Source organism: Carassius carassius, chromosome 32, assembly GCF_963082965.1.
Source record: "Carassius carassius chromosome 32, fCarCar2.1, whole genome shotgun sequence".
In the NCBI taxonomy this organism is placed as follows: Eukaryota; Metazoa; Chordata; class Actinopteri; order Cypriniformes; family Cyprinidae; genus Carassius; species Carassius carassius.
The window spans coordinates 2,706,371-2,720,496 of NC_081786.1; the positions used below are offsets into that span (position 1 = coordinate 2,706,371).

At 36.7% G+C, this 14,126-nt stretch overlaps 1 protein-coding gene across 1 annotated transcript in view; it reads right to left on the reverse strand.

Moving 5' to 3' along the window:
• Positions 1–14,126, reverse strand: part of LOC132112384 (kelch-like protein 29) — a 148,640-nt gene that overhangs the window by 111,909 nt on the left and 22,605 nt on the right. Inside the window, exons 4-5 of the mRNA XM_059519838.1 lie at positions 2,613–2,760; positions 1,073–1,552 (exon numbers count right to left, since the gene is read on the reverse strand). Coding sequence (XP_059375821.1) covers positions 1,073–1,552; positions 2,613–2,760 — 628 coding nt within the window. The remainder of the gene's footprint in view (positions 1–1,072; positions 1,553–2,612; positions 2,761–14,126) is intronic.

Below are 14,126 nucleotides of genomic sequence, written 5' to 3' on the forward strand. Positions count from 1 at the left end.
ACAGTCCTATTTAAATGCCGGGGTCTGCATCAGAGCATCACATTTCTTATATGTACTTGTTAATCTTGTAATCTTCTCAAAATGATGACCTAAACCCATTAACATCTCATAAAACAGCTGTTAGTTGGAACTCTAGCTTAAAGTTCAGGCTTCTTTAAAGCAAACTCACACTAAAAAGGGCTGAGATGCCATTTCTGTTGACATGAAAGAGTACTCGTTAATGTCCAGTGCTTATTAATCTGTAGATATTCTGTAGATATATTTTTAACTGTCAATATTCAACGAACAAAGTCTTTGGCACTTGATTTCCCATCATCCACAGGAGCATTTACAAGCAGATAAATGGGCAACAAACTCCCCTTATGTTCTCTTCTCTTCAGAAGATTAATACCTCACACAATTCAACATGACATTCAGTACAGGGAGATAGAAAAATAGATTTCTGCCTGTAGCTGACTAGAAAATCAAGGTGATTTGAAAGCTTAAGGCCTTAATACCACACAATAACGATATACAGTACTGGTTTCTTTTGAATAATCCTATTCCATTTTTATATGGAAAAATATTTTAAAAAATTAGAGTCCAAAAAAAAAAGAACGGGAAAAGTTGAGACTTACTCAAGTTACATCAAATGCCACAAGTTTATTTCCAGTAATAAATCATTCCTAAGAAATTAGCTATGGTACATTAAACTTTCCTGTCCCGACTGTGTTGATATATGAACTGAAATTCATTTACACTATATTTACATAAGGTTTCCATTTATATGGAAATTATTTAATAGTTCCTGGAAGCTGGCGAATATCAGAGAAGCTAATTCATAAAATTATTAGGAACTTCCGCTGGTTAGGTAGGAAAGAAAAACAAAAGGAAAAGAAAGGCAATCCACCCCGAATCGTCTCATCTTGGGGGGTTTTATTGAAAGTAAAGGAATGGGAGGTAATAAATATATTCAAGATCATCAAGTCGTGCAGGTTGAACATAGCGAAGGATTCTTTTGGAAACTGGAGGAGTGCAACAAAACATTATAACAGCTAGAGAAAAGATGATTTGTGGTTGAAATAGAATTTACCTTTGGGATGCCAGGGGTCGGTGAATTCGTATTTCCCCAATCCGACTGTTCTCAGCATCTGCAGGCCGTTGTTGGTGCTTTCCTGCTGGCCGTTCATCAGTGCACCATTGGTGGGCAGCGCCGAAGAGCTCATGGTGGTGGATTGCACCATGGGATGCGTCAAGTGGCCATTGCCCACCACCGTGTGGACAGGATGGGAGATCTGGCAGACATTGGGCATTGGAGGCAGGCCACCGATGGCGAGGGATTGGCTCTGGATGTTGAGGACCATGTTGGTCATTGGCTGTGAAGGCTGCTGTGGGAGTTGGTAGTGTGTGGGTAATTGTGGATGTGGGGTTTGGAGCGCCGGGGTCACACCGACGATGGGTGCTTGGACGGTCACACCCTGGCTGTAAGCTGGTGGTTGCTGAAGGGCGTATGTGTGTGCCAAGAGTCCAGCCTGGCTGACAGCCGCAGCAACTTGTGGTGGCCATAGAGGAGCTGCAGAGAGCAAAACAACATCAATTTAAAGTAGAAGCGTGTGATACGATGATATTAGATTGTGAACTAATAAAATGTCTCCACGATCTGCCTTTACAGAGAGATCATTAGTAGTGTCAGTCACAGATCTATGGCTGTTTTTGGATTGATATAGCATCTGATTATCATCTTTATTACAGTTACATTCAGGTGAGATTGTAGTTTATTATATGCATGCCCTTGCAGGTGAATAAGGTAAAAAATAATGTTTTAAAATTAACGCCTGTTGGTGCTTTATTTTTCGCTAATTTAGCCACTTTATTGAAAAAATACCTGGGGTTATGTTTGTTTTCTTCTAAAAGAGATGAAAAGTAATCAGATCTAGCAGTTTTTAATGCTTTTCTGTAGGATAGGGTACTTTCACGCCATGCAACATGAAATACCTCTAGTTTTGTTTAGAACTAAGAGACTAATAGACATCACCATACTTGTTCAGTTGTTTGATTATACTAACAATTGCACGTTTTTTTATTTAAAAATAAGTGTGTAAGTTTTCTGAAGTGTTACATTTAAATGTGCAAATAAGGCAGAGGGGATTATGGAGGGGATTATGGATCTCTTTTTATCACCTCATAAATCAGAAAATAGTTTTCAGTAATAAAAAGAGGCAAATGATGAACAAAACCCTCTATAAAACGATCAACATAACAGGAATAAAACTGTAAAGTTTGGTGTAAGTAATAAATCCCACCCCTAGTTTGTCTTAAATGGCCTTTCATTAACTTTTTCATTCATGTTTCATTATCTTGCAGGGATATATTTTTAAACACTGAAATTAGTTTGTATGTACTACTCAGTAACTAGCAAAATAGTCTTAAAATCCAACACGAAAAAGTATTGTGATAAGATTGCAGATCATGTTCCTGCCTGGAAAAAAACCTATATGAAATGATATTTTTCCCATATCGTCCGTGCCTAATTTGAACCCACTTCGAGCAATCAATCAACCCATGCATGCAAGAGAAGATAACGAACAAGAGGTTTTATCACGGCCCTTTGGGCTTTGCTTTCAGCTCTTTACCTGTGATATCTTTCTCCCTCATCTGTTTTGCGGGCGGCTCATCCGTGTCCCAGGGTGTGGACTGGTTAATGGGTGTTTGTCCCCACTGGACACTATTAGCCAGGATCTGGCCCTGAGTCTGCGTGTCTGCCGACGGGTGCCCAGAGACCTGTTTCAACGAGAGGAATGTCTTGAGTAAACAGACAAGCCTTTAATTACCGTCTACGCTTCCAATTACAGCCCATTTGCCAGACATTGGTACATCATTTTGCTTTGTTAATATTCCATTCCATTCGCTCTTTTAATTACGCTGCTGTTCTAGATTAGAGCCATCAATAATGCAGGAAAATCCAAGGTCAGCCCCCAGCAATTTGACTGGGTGCAAGAAAGTGAGATCTATATAGAGAATATTTTACTAATTAATTCTCATCTGCCTCGCATTGACTGTAAATCAAAAGGCAGGAAATAGGTTTTGTGGGATCTCAATAAGTTTACAATCATTTAAAATAATGGTTCTTTTATATATTTTAATAAATAAAGGTCAGAATAAGTATGCTTTTTCATCTTTACATAAATATGTTTCCAATATTTTATTTTCACAAAAAATATTTGAAACATTATGCATTTCACTTGCACAAAAATATACTTTGTGTGCATAGAAAAACACTTTAAAAAAATGTCATTGTAATTAAAAACTGACTAATTTGCACAATATTTCTGTGCACCAAAGACAGCAAAAAATCTCAGTTTGTTTTTCTCGGACAAAGCCTTTTATTCATATTCATCTTTTGTGTCTGCAAAAGATGGATCTTATTATGCCACTGTTAGAACTCGCTGTTTCATAAGCAAGTCGAAGAGGAGAAAAATAAGTAGCTGAAAACAAGTCCTAAACATCGTCTTGATTTTATGCCACTTTTATTTCATATGCATTTCAAAACTGAAAAAAACATTTCTTTAAAATGTACAATTTTTTAGACATTCCATCTACAGAAGAAGACTGAATCGCACACATTCCTCATCCCAGCGCGCTGTTGCGAGAATGGTTCAAATTTCATCTAAAGTTGACCTAACAAAATGAGCAAAATCGCCTCAAACTGTAAAAAGTATTAAAGAGCACACACATACAAGTATGTAACATATTTCACATGTCTGACAGCGCACTGCAGAGATACATTTGATAATTTGACCATTTGCTTAAACAGCATTTCAAAATGCAATTATAATGAAGAAAACAAATACACAAAAATGCAAGGACTTAAATAAATGACAGACGTTCTCATTCCATAGGAATCTTTCTGTGGAATTCAGTGCTAGTCTGCACATCGCTCTACCATCTCAATATAACTCAAGTCTAAAGCCTTGCTAAGAAGCAAATCTAGACAGCCCCACACACCCAAAAGATTCAGAGCAGGCACGCAGGACAAATGGCATGAGGTGAAAGAACAAAGAAAAAACGCGCAAAGAATACTTATTTATTAACGGCCACATGCTGCAGTGTTCATATATTAATAGTGAAGTATTCTTTGTAAGCTACAGGACTGGGAAGGACCTCGTCATGTTTCATGTGAACGCCATTAAAAAATGATTCAAGCATGTGGAAAGAGCAGACGTCTGAACCTTCCCCTACCGCCTGCTTCACCTCAGAATAGAGATGCATGTTCATATCACTGACAGGAGGACGAGCAGTAATGAAATTCACCTGCATTCACTAAAACTTGTCAAAAGTTGTCTCTGGAATATTCCATGTGAGAACGCTGGATAAATATAACATCATGGAGCTGAAATATGTCAAGTCTATTTTCTCCTTACATTTGGACAGCGCTGTTGAGAGTGATGAGTGAAAAACTGGAGTATTTGCAAAATAAAATAAAATAAAATATTACATTATTTTTAGTCAAGTTGATTTTGGGGTAACATCTACACTCTTAGTTAAATTAAATGGGATGAATAAATAAATGATTAAATTAATGAGTACTTCAGAAACATTACTTTTTAGCCAATTTTGTGGGAACATCAGAACTTTTTAGTTGAAATACATATTTTTGAATCATTATGACATCATTTATACACCATTTTTAACTGCATATTTAGTAAAAAAAATAAATAAAAATAATCTTCAGAAATACTGCAACATTACTTTTAAGCAATTTTTTTATGGACAATCAGCAATCTTTATCTTAAATGATAAAAAACATACTTTTGAAATAACAACATTATTTCTAAACCTATTTTGGGGTGAACATCTGCATTTTTTTAGCTGAAATGAATAAATACTTTTGAAACATTACAACATTATTTTATAACCAGTTTTGGTGGGGAACATCTACACTTTGTGCCAGAAATAAATAAACAACAACTTTAGAAATATTTCATTACATTATTTTAAAGCCAATTTTGATGTAAGATCAGCACTGTGTATCTGAAATAAAATACTTTTGAAACATTAAAATATTTTAAAAATAAATTTTTGGGGTAAGATCTGCACTTTTTTTTTAGCTTTAATTAATAAACAAGTCTGTTTGAAATATAAACGTTTTTAAAGGCGCAATATGTAATTTTTCTGCTTTAAAAATACAGATATCACTATATCTATGTTATATATATTTTTTAGTTGTGTACATACATTATCCCGACAGTTTCCACAAACTTTCAAATCCGGAGAAAATTATAGTTTAATTAGAAGACACGGCACGTTTCTTTATTTCTGTTTTGTCGCCCGTATATGGCGTCATATATACTTTGACCCCTCTAGTTTATCTAACTTCCTGCGGAACCGCCAAATACAAAGGTGAACAGAAGCAAAGACGAGACGAAGAAGAAAAAGTAGTAGCTAGCCTTGATCGAGCATTATATTTTATACTTATATTGTTTATATTCTTATTTATACCTCAATCAATAACTTAGTTATGGATCATGATTATGCTTTGCCTGCACGTTCTGTGAAGCACAAACGTACGGGTGAAATAAATGACCCGATAAGGTTTTGGGACGAAGAAGAAACGAGACACGGGAAAATATTGGAGTTGCATTTCCAAGATAGAGAGAGCTTCGTGACAAGCTGAAACTACAGAGAGATGCTTGCATTCTAATAAACAGGTATGCATCCATTCAGCTAACTGTATCTATCCGTATATTTTGTGAAACGATGATGTCTTGTGTAAAACGCAGACGGACTAGCTCTCATGTAGAGTATAATGTAAATCTACATGTGTTCTATATCTAGCTGGATAAAGTAGCTTCAAATGCAGTTCACTATCTTGTTCGATATCATAGTATAAACATCGTGTTTTTTAACATATATTACTACTAGCTAGATGGAATATTGATTTGATAGGGGTCTGATAATTCATATATCTCTCCGTTCGAAAATACGTGATTGTCAAAATACTAAGGCCGGTGACACACTGGCTGCGTGGCGTCTCTGCTGCGTGCCAGAAGCGTGGCGCGCTGCTGCTGCTGCTGTAGGTGACATAGAGGGAGACCGCCGACAGACCAGGCTCTTGTCTTCATGACAACATCTATACTTCATGTTGAACATAAATATAAAGCCTACTGATAAAGGACACCGTCAACAGTATTGACGGCAAAATAGACTATGTTTGACAGGTGCAATATTTGAAAATCGTTAATTATTTATTTATTTTTTAAATTACATTTATATCTGAATTTATGTCAACCTATAGACTTTCAAACATCAAAATGTCATGAATTAATATGTATTTGTGTACAAAATTACATATAAACATATTTTCCTATTATATTTTGCCTGGAAACGCTTCCAACACGCCTGCGTGTCGCGTGAAAAATAGGCGTCGGTTCTATTTCTAGCATGCACGTGTTTTCCTGAGACACGCGTCTCACGCAGGCAGTCTGTAAGCTCTAACCTATTAACATGGGAGCCGAATTAAAAACTGACACGCCACGCAGCTGAGACGCTTGCGCCACGCATCCAGTGTGTCGCCGGCCTCAGTTAAAATGAGTGAGGAATGTGGGGAGCGACAGAGCGCGTGTTCCAATGAACAACAACTCCCATGAGCCTACGCTCTTTCCCGACGTCATCAAAGTACGTCTTTGTTATTATTTTGAGTGAGTGACCCCTGGTGGCCAAAAATCCCATACTGTACGTTTAAGGGAACATCAGCAAATCAACATCAAATACATGTTCATATTTTTCGTATTGATTTCAGAGTGATATACAGAAATTGTTTTTTAGATAAACCCATAAATCCACATCAAGTCACCAATTTGTGTTTATAAGTGGTTCGAATAAAATATCAGCAGTGACACACAAAGATTTATCCCCTTTTATGGTATGATGGCTTATGCTTATTTTTCGAGCACTATGAGGAAGACAGCAGAAAATAAAACCACATTTGCCTCCTAATAACACTGACAGAATCATCCACCAAAACCCCAGCGGGATGATTTCAGGGTTACAAGACTCTTCAATGTCAAACCGGAGTTGTATCTATGAGCAGCTGACTGCATGTAATCTCTTACATGTTAACCCCAAAATGACACATTTGACCCACTTCAACAGTCTCTGAAGACGTGGTCAACAGTCAGCGTCTGATCGAGTCCACAGCCAGCCACGTATGAAAGAGCCGTGCAAAAAACGTCACCTGCGGAAAAATAAAGCCATTTCCAATTATAATTTCCCTCGTGTGGCATGTCAAAAACCTGTGGTGTAACACACATCTCTTAGCAATTTAAATGCAGAAAACATGGCATTCATGTCATGATTATGTTCAGAGTCCAGAAACAGCTTTTCTGCTCAGTGCCTTATGCAGGAGCCACACGTTTATACTCCCCAGGAAGTAGGTGCTTCGTTTAATGAAAGTGACTTGCTCAGGTTTTTAAAGTGCACCAGGAGAGCAAGTGGAGTTATGATAGCAAAACTGTGGAGTTCACATGTGCTCATCTGCAGCCATACTGCATGCGTTCAAGCGCACTTTCTGTGTGCCTGCAGGCACAGCAAAAGGCAAATATTACATTTCTAGTTCATTTTAGCTGACTTACTAAAATACTTCCATTTCTGTATCGGTTTATGCATGAAGAGCATCCATGAGGAAACGCTTTGCACGCCGCATCTCGCTTTCAAGCTCAGAAGATCAGAGTGCATGATCAGAATTAAAGCAAATGCACAAAATAAAACTGACCATTGCAGATCCCTGCAAAAACTTTCTATACAGTATGAAACACTCATGTAAAGCAGTTGCACATGTACATGCATTTCCCTCAAACGAAAGCACAGACGCTCTCTATGAAATCTGTAACAGAAATATTCATATTATACTATTATTCAAAAGTTTTAAATTATTTTTCTTTTTAAAGAAATTCATATTTTTATTCAGCAAGGATACATTAAACTGATCAAAAGTCGCAGCAAAGATATTTATAATGTTATAAAAAAAATAATATTTCAAATAAATCCTGTTCTTAGAACTTTCTATTCAACAAACAATTTTGAAAAATAAAATGTATCAGTTTATGATAAAAAAGTATAGCAGCACAAGTGTTTTGAATATTTCTTGAGCAGCAAATTGAATGTTAGATTGATTTCTGAAGGACACTGAAGATTGAAGTAATAAAGGCGAAAACTCAGCTTTTACTCTCAGAAACAAATTACATTTGAAAATATATCAAATAGAAAAAGTTTTCGATCAAGCGTTTGAATGGTATAAAATAAAACAAAAAAATAAAAAATAAAAATTGTATTATATATTACATACAGTATATATAATACATACTTTTTTACAGTAAATAAAAATAGGACAGACAAACTTTTTTAATAAAATAAATGCAGCCTTGGTTATTTAAAAAAATATATTATATATTACAGACCCTAAACTTTTGAATAAAATAAAAAAGTTTTTTAAATATATTTTTTAAATAATACCTTACTTAAAAAAAAGAGACATGGATTGGTTTGATTTTTATCCTGTAAATTAAAGCGATAACTAACCAAAAAATGAAAATTTTATATTTATCTGCTTACCCCCAGGGCATCCAAGATGTAAGTGACTTTGTTTCTTCAGTAGAACAGAAAAAAAGATTTTTAACTCAAATGGAAGTGGACGGGAATCACGGCTTTGAGAGTAAAAAAAAACACACAAACAAAACCAAATTAAGTGAAGTGGAAAAAAAGAGTGAAAATTACGTGACATGTGGCCAAGGTTGGTGACCCATACTCGGAATTAGTGCTCTGCATTTATCCCATCCAAAGTGCACACACACACACACACCTTGAACACACACACACCGTGAACACACACCCAGAGAAGTGGGCATCTTTTTTTGCTGCAGCACCCGGGGAGCAGTTAGGGGTTCAGTGCCTTGCTTAAGGGCACCTCAGTCGTGGTATTGAAGGTGGGAGAGAGCGCTGACCATTCATTCTCCTAAAATCCCTGCAGGCACAAGACTCAAACCCACAACCTTTGGGTTATGAATCCAACTCTCTAACCATTAGGCCATGGTTTTCAAATTAAACCCTGCGGCTCATGACTATATATACAGATTGCAGACTTATAAGTGCATTACCGCAACCTATTTCTCAAATGGACCTCTGATACTCCTAATTGAGATTAAAGTCAATGAGTGACAATGGTCCATTTGAGAGATAGGTGGCAGTAATGCACTTATAAGTCTGTGATGTGCCGTAAAGCAAGAAGAAGAAGATGCCTCACGTGGCTGTTGAGAACGCGCTCAGGACTGTTAGGACATTGCAGTGAATTGAAGATAAAAAACTATATAAATACTGTTCAGTTTCTTGCACAGAACGTTCATTTTGTGTCTTTACACATCTGTGGCGGGTGGGGCGGGGCCGAGGGACGTGGGAACAAGGAGTGAGGCCGGCAATGATTTGCCCAATCATTGCCGGCCTCACTCCTTGTTCCTACGTCCCTCGGCCCCGCCCCACTCGCCACAACATCAATGTATCGTCACGAGCCGAAGGGTTTAATTTGGTTTTGTTTGTGTATGTTTTGATAACTTTCAAAGCCGTACTTCCCATCCACTTCCATTATATGACTGACAGACTGCAACGGTTTGAGTTAAAAAAAAAATCTCTGTTTGTGTTCTACTGAAGAAACAAAGTCACTTACATCTTGGATGGCCTGGGGTGAACTATCCCTTTAACTGGATTGTAAAAGGTGGATGTTACAAAGAAATTTTTTTTAGAAATTTTGAATAAAAGGTAGAAAATAGGGCCATGCGAAACTTTCAGATGACGCAGATGATTCAGACGTCTCTTCAGAGTAGGGTTGCAAAAATGGTGGAAGATTTCCAGTAAATTTAGGAAAGTTTCCGGAAATATTCCACCCCTTTGCAACACTTCAGAGCGAGGTCTCTTTAAATGGAATGTGTTCATTACTGTACGAGGGCCTGTTTCAAACCACGACAGCATGCTTCTGCTCATCCTCCATCCGGCGGTGTGCAGAAGGATCACATCCCGCAGTCAAATAATCTGTTTCCATTCGAGTGGTTGGCTGTCCTCCACCATCCTAATCCACCAGGCATTGGGCATCATCGCTCTCCGCCTCTCACAAAGCCAAATACAGCATCCACACTGTCATGCTCTTATTTGCCATTCCTATCTCTGCTGTCAACACAGAAGCCTCCTCCTCACCCAGCAGAAGCGTTCGCTCCCAAGGCGCCAGCAACCCATGATCCATCATTTGTCAGGACTGTGGCTTTGTGAAGTAAGTTTGCGATTCCTTAGGCTTGCGGCGTCTTTAAAAACATCCTCAGAGATGGGAATCTGTGGTGGTCTCCCGCTGATGGGAACCGAGGAGATTTTTTATAGGAAAGAAGCTTCCCAAGCGCTACGTCTTTCTTGTGTTGATGGTTCAAAAGAGGAACTCTTGGCCTTCAGTTTGTACCTCTGGCTGCAGAAAAAGCTTCAGGCTGGAGCAGCTTTACATTGAGATGAATTCTGTGTGCGTTCGGCTGCAGATGATTTTCAACAGCAAGGAGACGAGGCTCTTAAAAGGGTCACGGCTCCTCAGACCTGTGAGGGACACTGCTATATCTATGAATGACAGGCAGAAATACAAGGGTCTCAAAGTCAACGCTCCTGTTCTCTGATGTCTGGCTTCATTCAGACTGTGTCAGATTCACAAGCGAACAGAAAATGCCTCTGAAATCAATTCAATCAAACTGAATTTTTGAATTGAAGCAGCAAACCATGGGCAAATTTGGTCATTAGACACATAACCAAGATATTTCTGTTGAGGGAATCCCACTTCATCTCTATTCATTTTTACCTACACAAGTAAACTGGAGAAATTTTCCAGAAATTCTGAAAACTTTTCAAGGTTTTTTGGGGAATATTCCAGTAATTTTGGGAAATTTTTCACCCCTTTGCAACCCTGCTCACAATAGACAGATGTCAACATATTAATATCCTTAAAGAAACAGTCAACAAAACCATAAATACCTTCTAGACAACGTTAAAACAATTTCAGTTTGTTTTCAGACAATTCCAGACACTTCTTTGTGATAAAAACTAGGTTTGATGTCAATTGATGTCCAAAGTGAAATCTGAATCAAAGCAAAACCTGTTGAGAAACGCTGGTTTAATTAAGCAAGGCTTTCCAAATAGTTTTTATGTCTAATCAGAGAATAAATGGGAATAATTAGTCAAATTAATCATGCAATTATACTGCTGGACAAATTAAATTCCTCTGACTGTTGAATCTGCCCAAATGGAGCAGAATTATGCCAACTTATGAGTTGTTTACAGCAGCGTGGCAGACCCGCAGTTATTATCTGTAATATGAATATGAAGTGTCACAATATAAAAGCATAATAACAAGCAATTCAAACGATCGCATAGCAATGGGAAAATATTTCCTTTGCAGGCTCTTCATTTTCTTGTCTGCCCTCAGTAAGCGACAGCAGAGTTCATGAATCCTGCGTGTTTTGGCATGTTCTGACCGGCCGCTTTGCATAATGCAGGTTCGCTAAATCTAAACGAGAGAGCTCTTAGCTGACTTAATGAAACCTTTAGCGGAGCGGAGCTGTTGAAAGAGGTCACGCTACAGATAGCTGCTGAAATACTCAAGCTTTCAGCTCATCTTGAGATCCGTCCAGAAACACAAGACAGCCATGATTAGGGGAAGAAATTTAATGGGAGCAGAGTATGGAAGTGTGTCTGAAGTGATGGTGGAAACGGCACTCGCACACTCACGTTCCCGCTGTAACTCTACATCTGCTGGGAAACTCCAATGACATTCAGCAGCCTTGACAGAATAAGATACAGACTGCAGAAACACACAGAACATGCTGTTGCCAGTTCATCGCTGTTCATTTTTAGCCTACTGTACATGAACCGAACGGTGAAAATGCATCAGGCTCCAAATGAATGAGGTGTGAAAATAGCTTGAAATAACAACATATAGGCTCGGTTTCATAGAAAAGGCTTAGCCTAAGACAGCATTATGCCATAGTTTGATTAGGACATTTAAGTAATTTTTATAAACATTCCTTAGAATTTTTTTATTATTATTTTTTTCAAGTTTTCCTGGTAATAATTGTGTCTAATTACTAATAGCATCACTGTTTTCAAAATAAACAGACAAATGCATTTATTTCGCTAAGTAAATCATTGAACACTTAAATAAACAAGAAATAAATAATTGAATAAATTAATAAATTAATAAATAAAGCAAATAAATGAATAAATATTTTGATTGCAAAACAACATTTCACTGTGTATTGTCTGATAAACAGTGAATTATTTAAAAAAGCTTTTCAGTTATATTACATGAATAAATGTAAATTAGCATTTTGTAGTTTTAATGATATTAATATTATATATCAATATTTATATTAATTGTGACAACATATTTGAGATCTTCACTGTTTTAAAAAAAATTAAGTACTAAATAAATTAATGAAACAAGTAAATAAAAAAAACAAATAAACATTTCTTTGATTGTAACAATATTGTCAGATTTATTTAAAAAGATACTGCTTCATTAAATGTCTTTATTAGTAGCTTGAAGCATAACTAGAAAAGCCCAAGTGTAGTTAAACTTCATTTTATCAGCTTGTATTGTAATTAGCTTGTAGAAAGTTTCAAAAGTGGCTTCACCAACACTTCATTCATGCATTTTAATGAGTCTCAATGTGACAAATTGACCCTTTTCAGTCATTTGACAGCATTTGTATCTGCCTCACAAGAGCGGCGACTCTTTTCGCAGGATCAAGACGAAAAGGCCACAAAGCCAATCTTCTCAGAGAGATTCATAACTTAATATGCAAGCAAATTACTTCAGCACACACTTCATTATTGGCTGCACACGCCACCGCTGAACTCACAATAAAATCACAAAATGAAAGAAGCCAATATGCCGATACTTTAAATAATAAAATGTCCATCTTTTCACACAAAGACGTCTTTGTACGTGGAATGAAAGATGCAAAAGCATATTGGTTTTGACCCCAGACTTCTCTCAGTATAGACGTGTGTAAATCTAAGATTGCTTTATTCTTTCCCCCACCCCGCTCCGGCCCGTCTGCAATATGAAAGCAGGTAGCGGGAGTTTCTTCTTGACACAGATCAATAAGCAGCCTCGCTCTTCCTTATCAGAGATGGCTTGTAGAGATACGCTGGTGGGGGCAGCTGCAGGGCTTTCATGATGGATGACAGAAAAATTGACCTCAAGATCCACCACTGCACATGCTTTAATCTCCTTTTTTTGCCGCAAGCGGAGACAACAAACACATGTGGCACGTAATGACACCGCAAAGCTCTCCAACTTGATGTGACCATCAACAGTTGTGTTTGAAGTGGCTCTATCCATGCACAAGGACAAACAATGCTAAATCCTGCTACACAGCTAAATAAATAGAAATAACAACAAACAAAAAATACATATTTAGTTAATATATAGCCAATAAAAAGAATTATGTTAATTTAGGCTGATGTCAACACGTAAAAGTTGTGTAATGACTTCCTTATAAAAACCATCAACAAAACTACACGTAAAAACTAACAAATAAATAAAAAAACTTAAAAAATGTATACAAATTTATATTCTAAATATCTATAACTTACCTTAAAATAAATTAAAAATGTAAAAGCTTAAAAAATTGAAAAAACAAATGGTAAAATAAATAAATAACACTTAATAAAAAATGTAAAAAAAAAATTTACTTAAAAATGATCACTATAATTACCTATACTTTAAAAAAATACTAACAATAACAAAAACACAATACACACACACACACACACACACACACACACACACACACACACACACACATATATACATATATATATATATATGAATAAAAACTAATATTCAACACATAATCATAAAATAATGAAATATAATAAAAAAGTATTTAGTAGTATCTAATAATATATCAGTGTTACACAATAACACTCCACCAAAGTCAAAATCAAAACTGACCACATTTGCTTCAGAGTTTGAGTTTAGCACTGAAGCAGAAATATCTCTAAATTGTGTTTTAGAGAAATAAAGAGATACCAGTTTGGAATGACATGAGGGCGAGCGTGCGCAG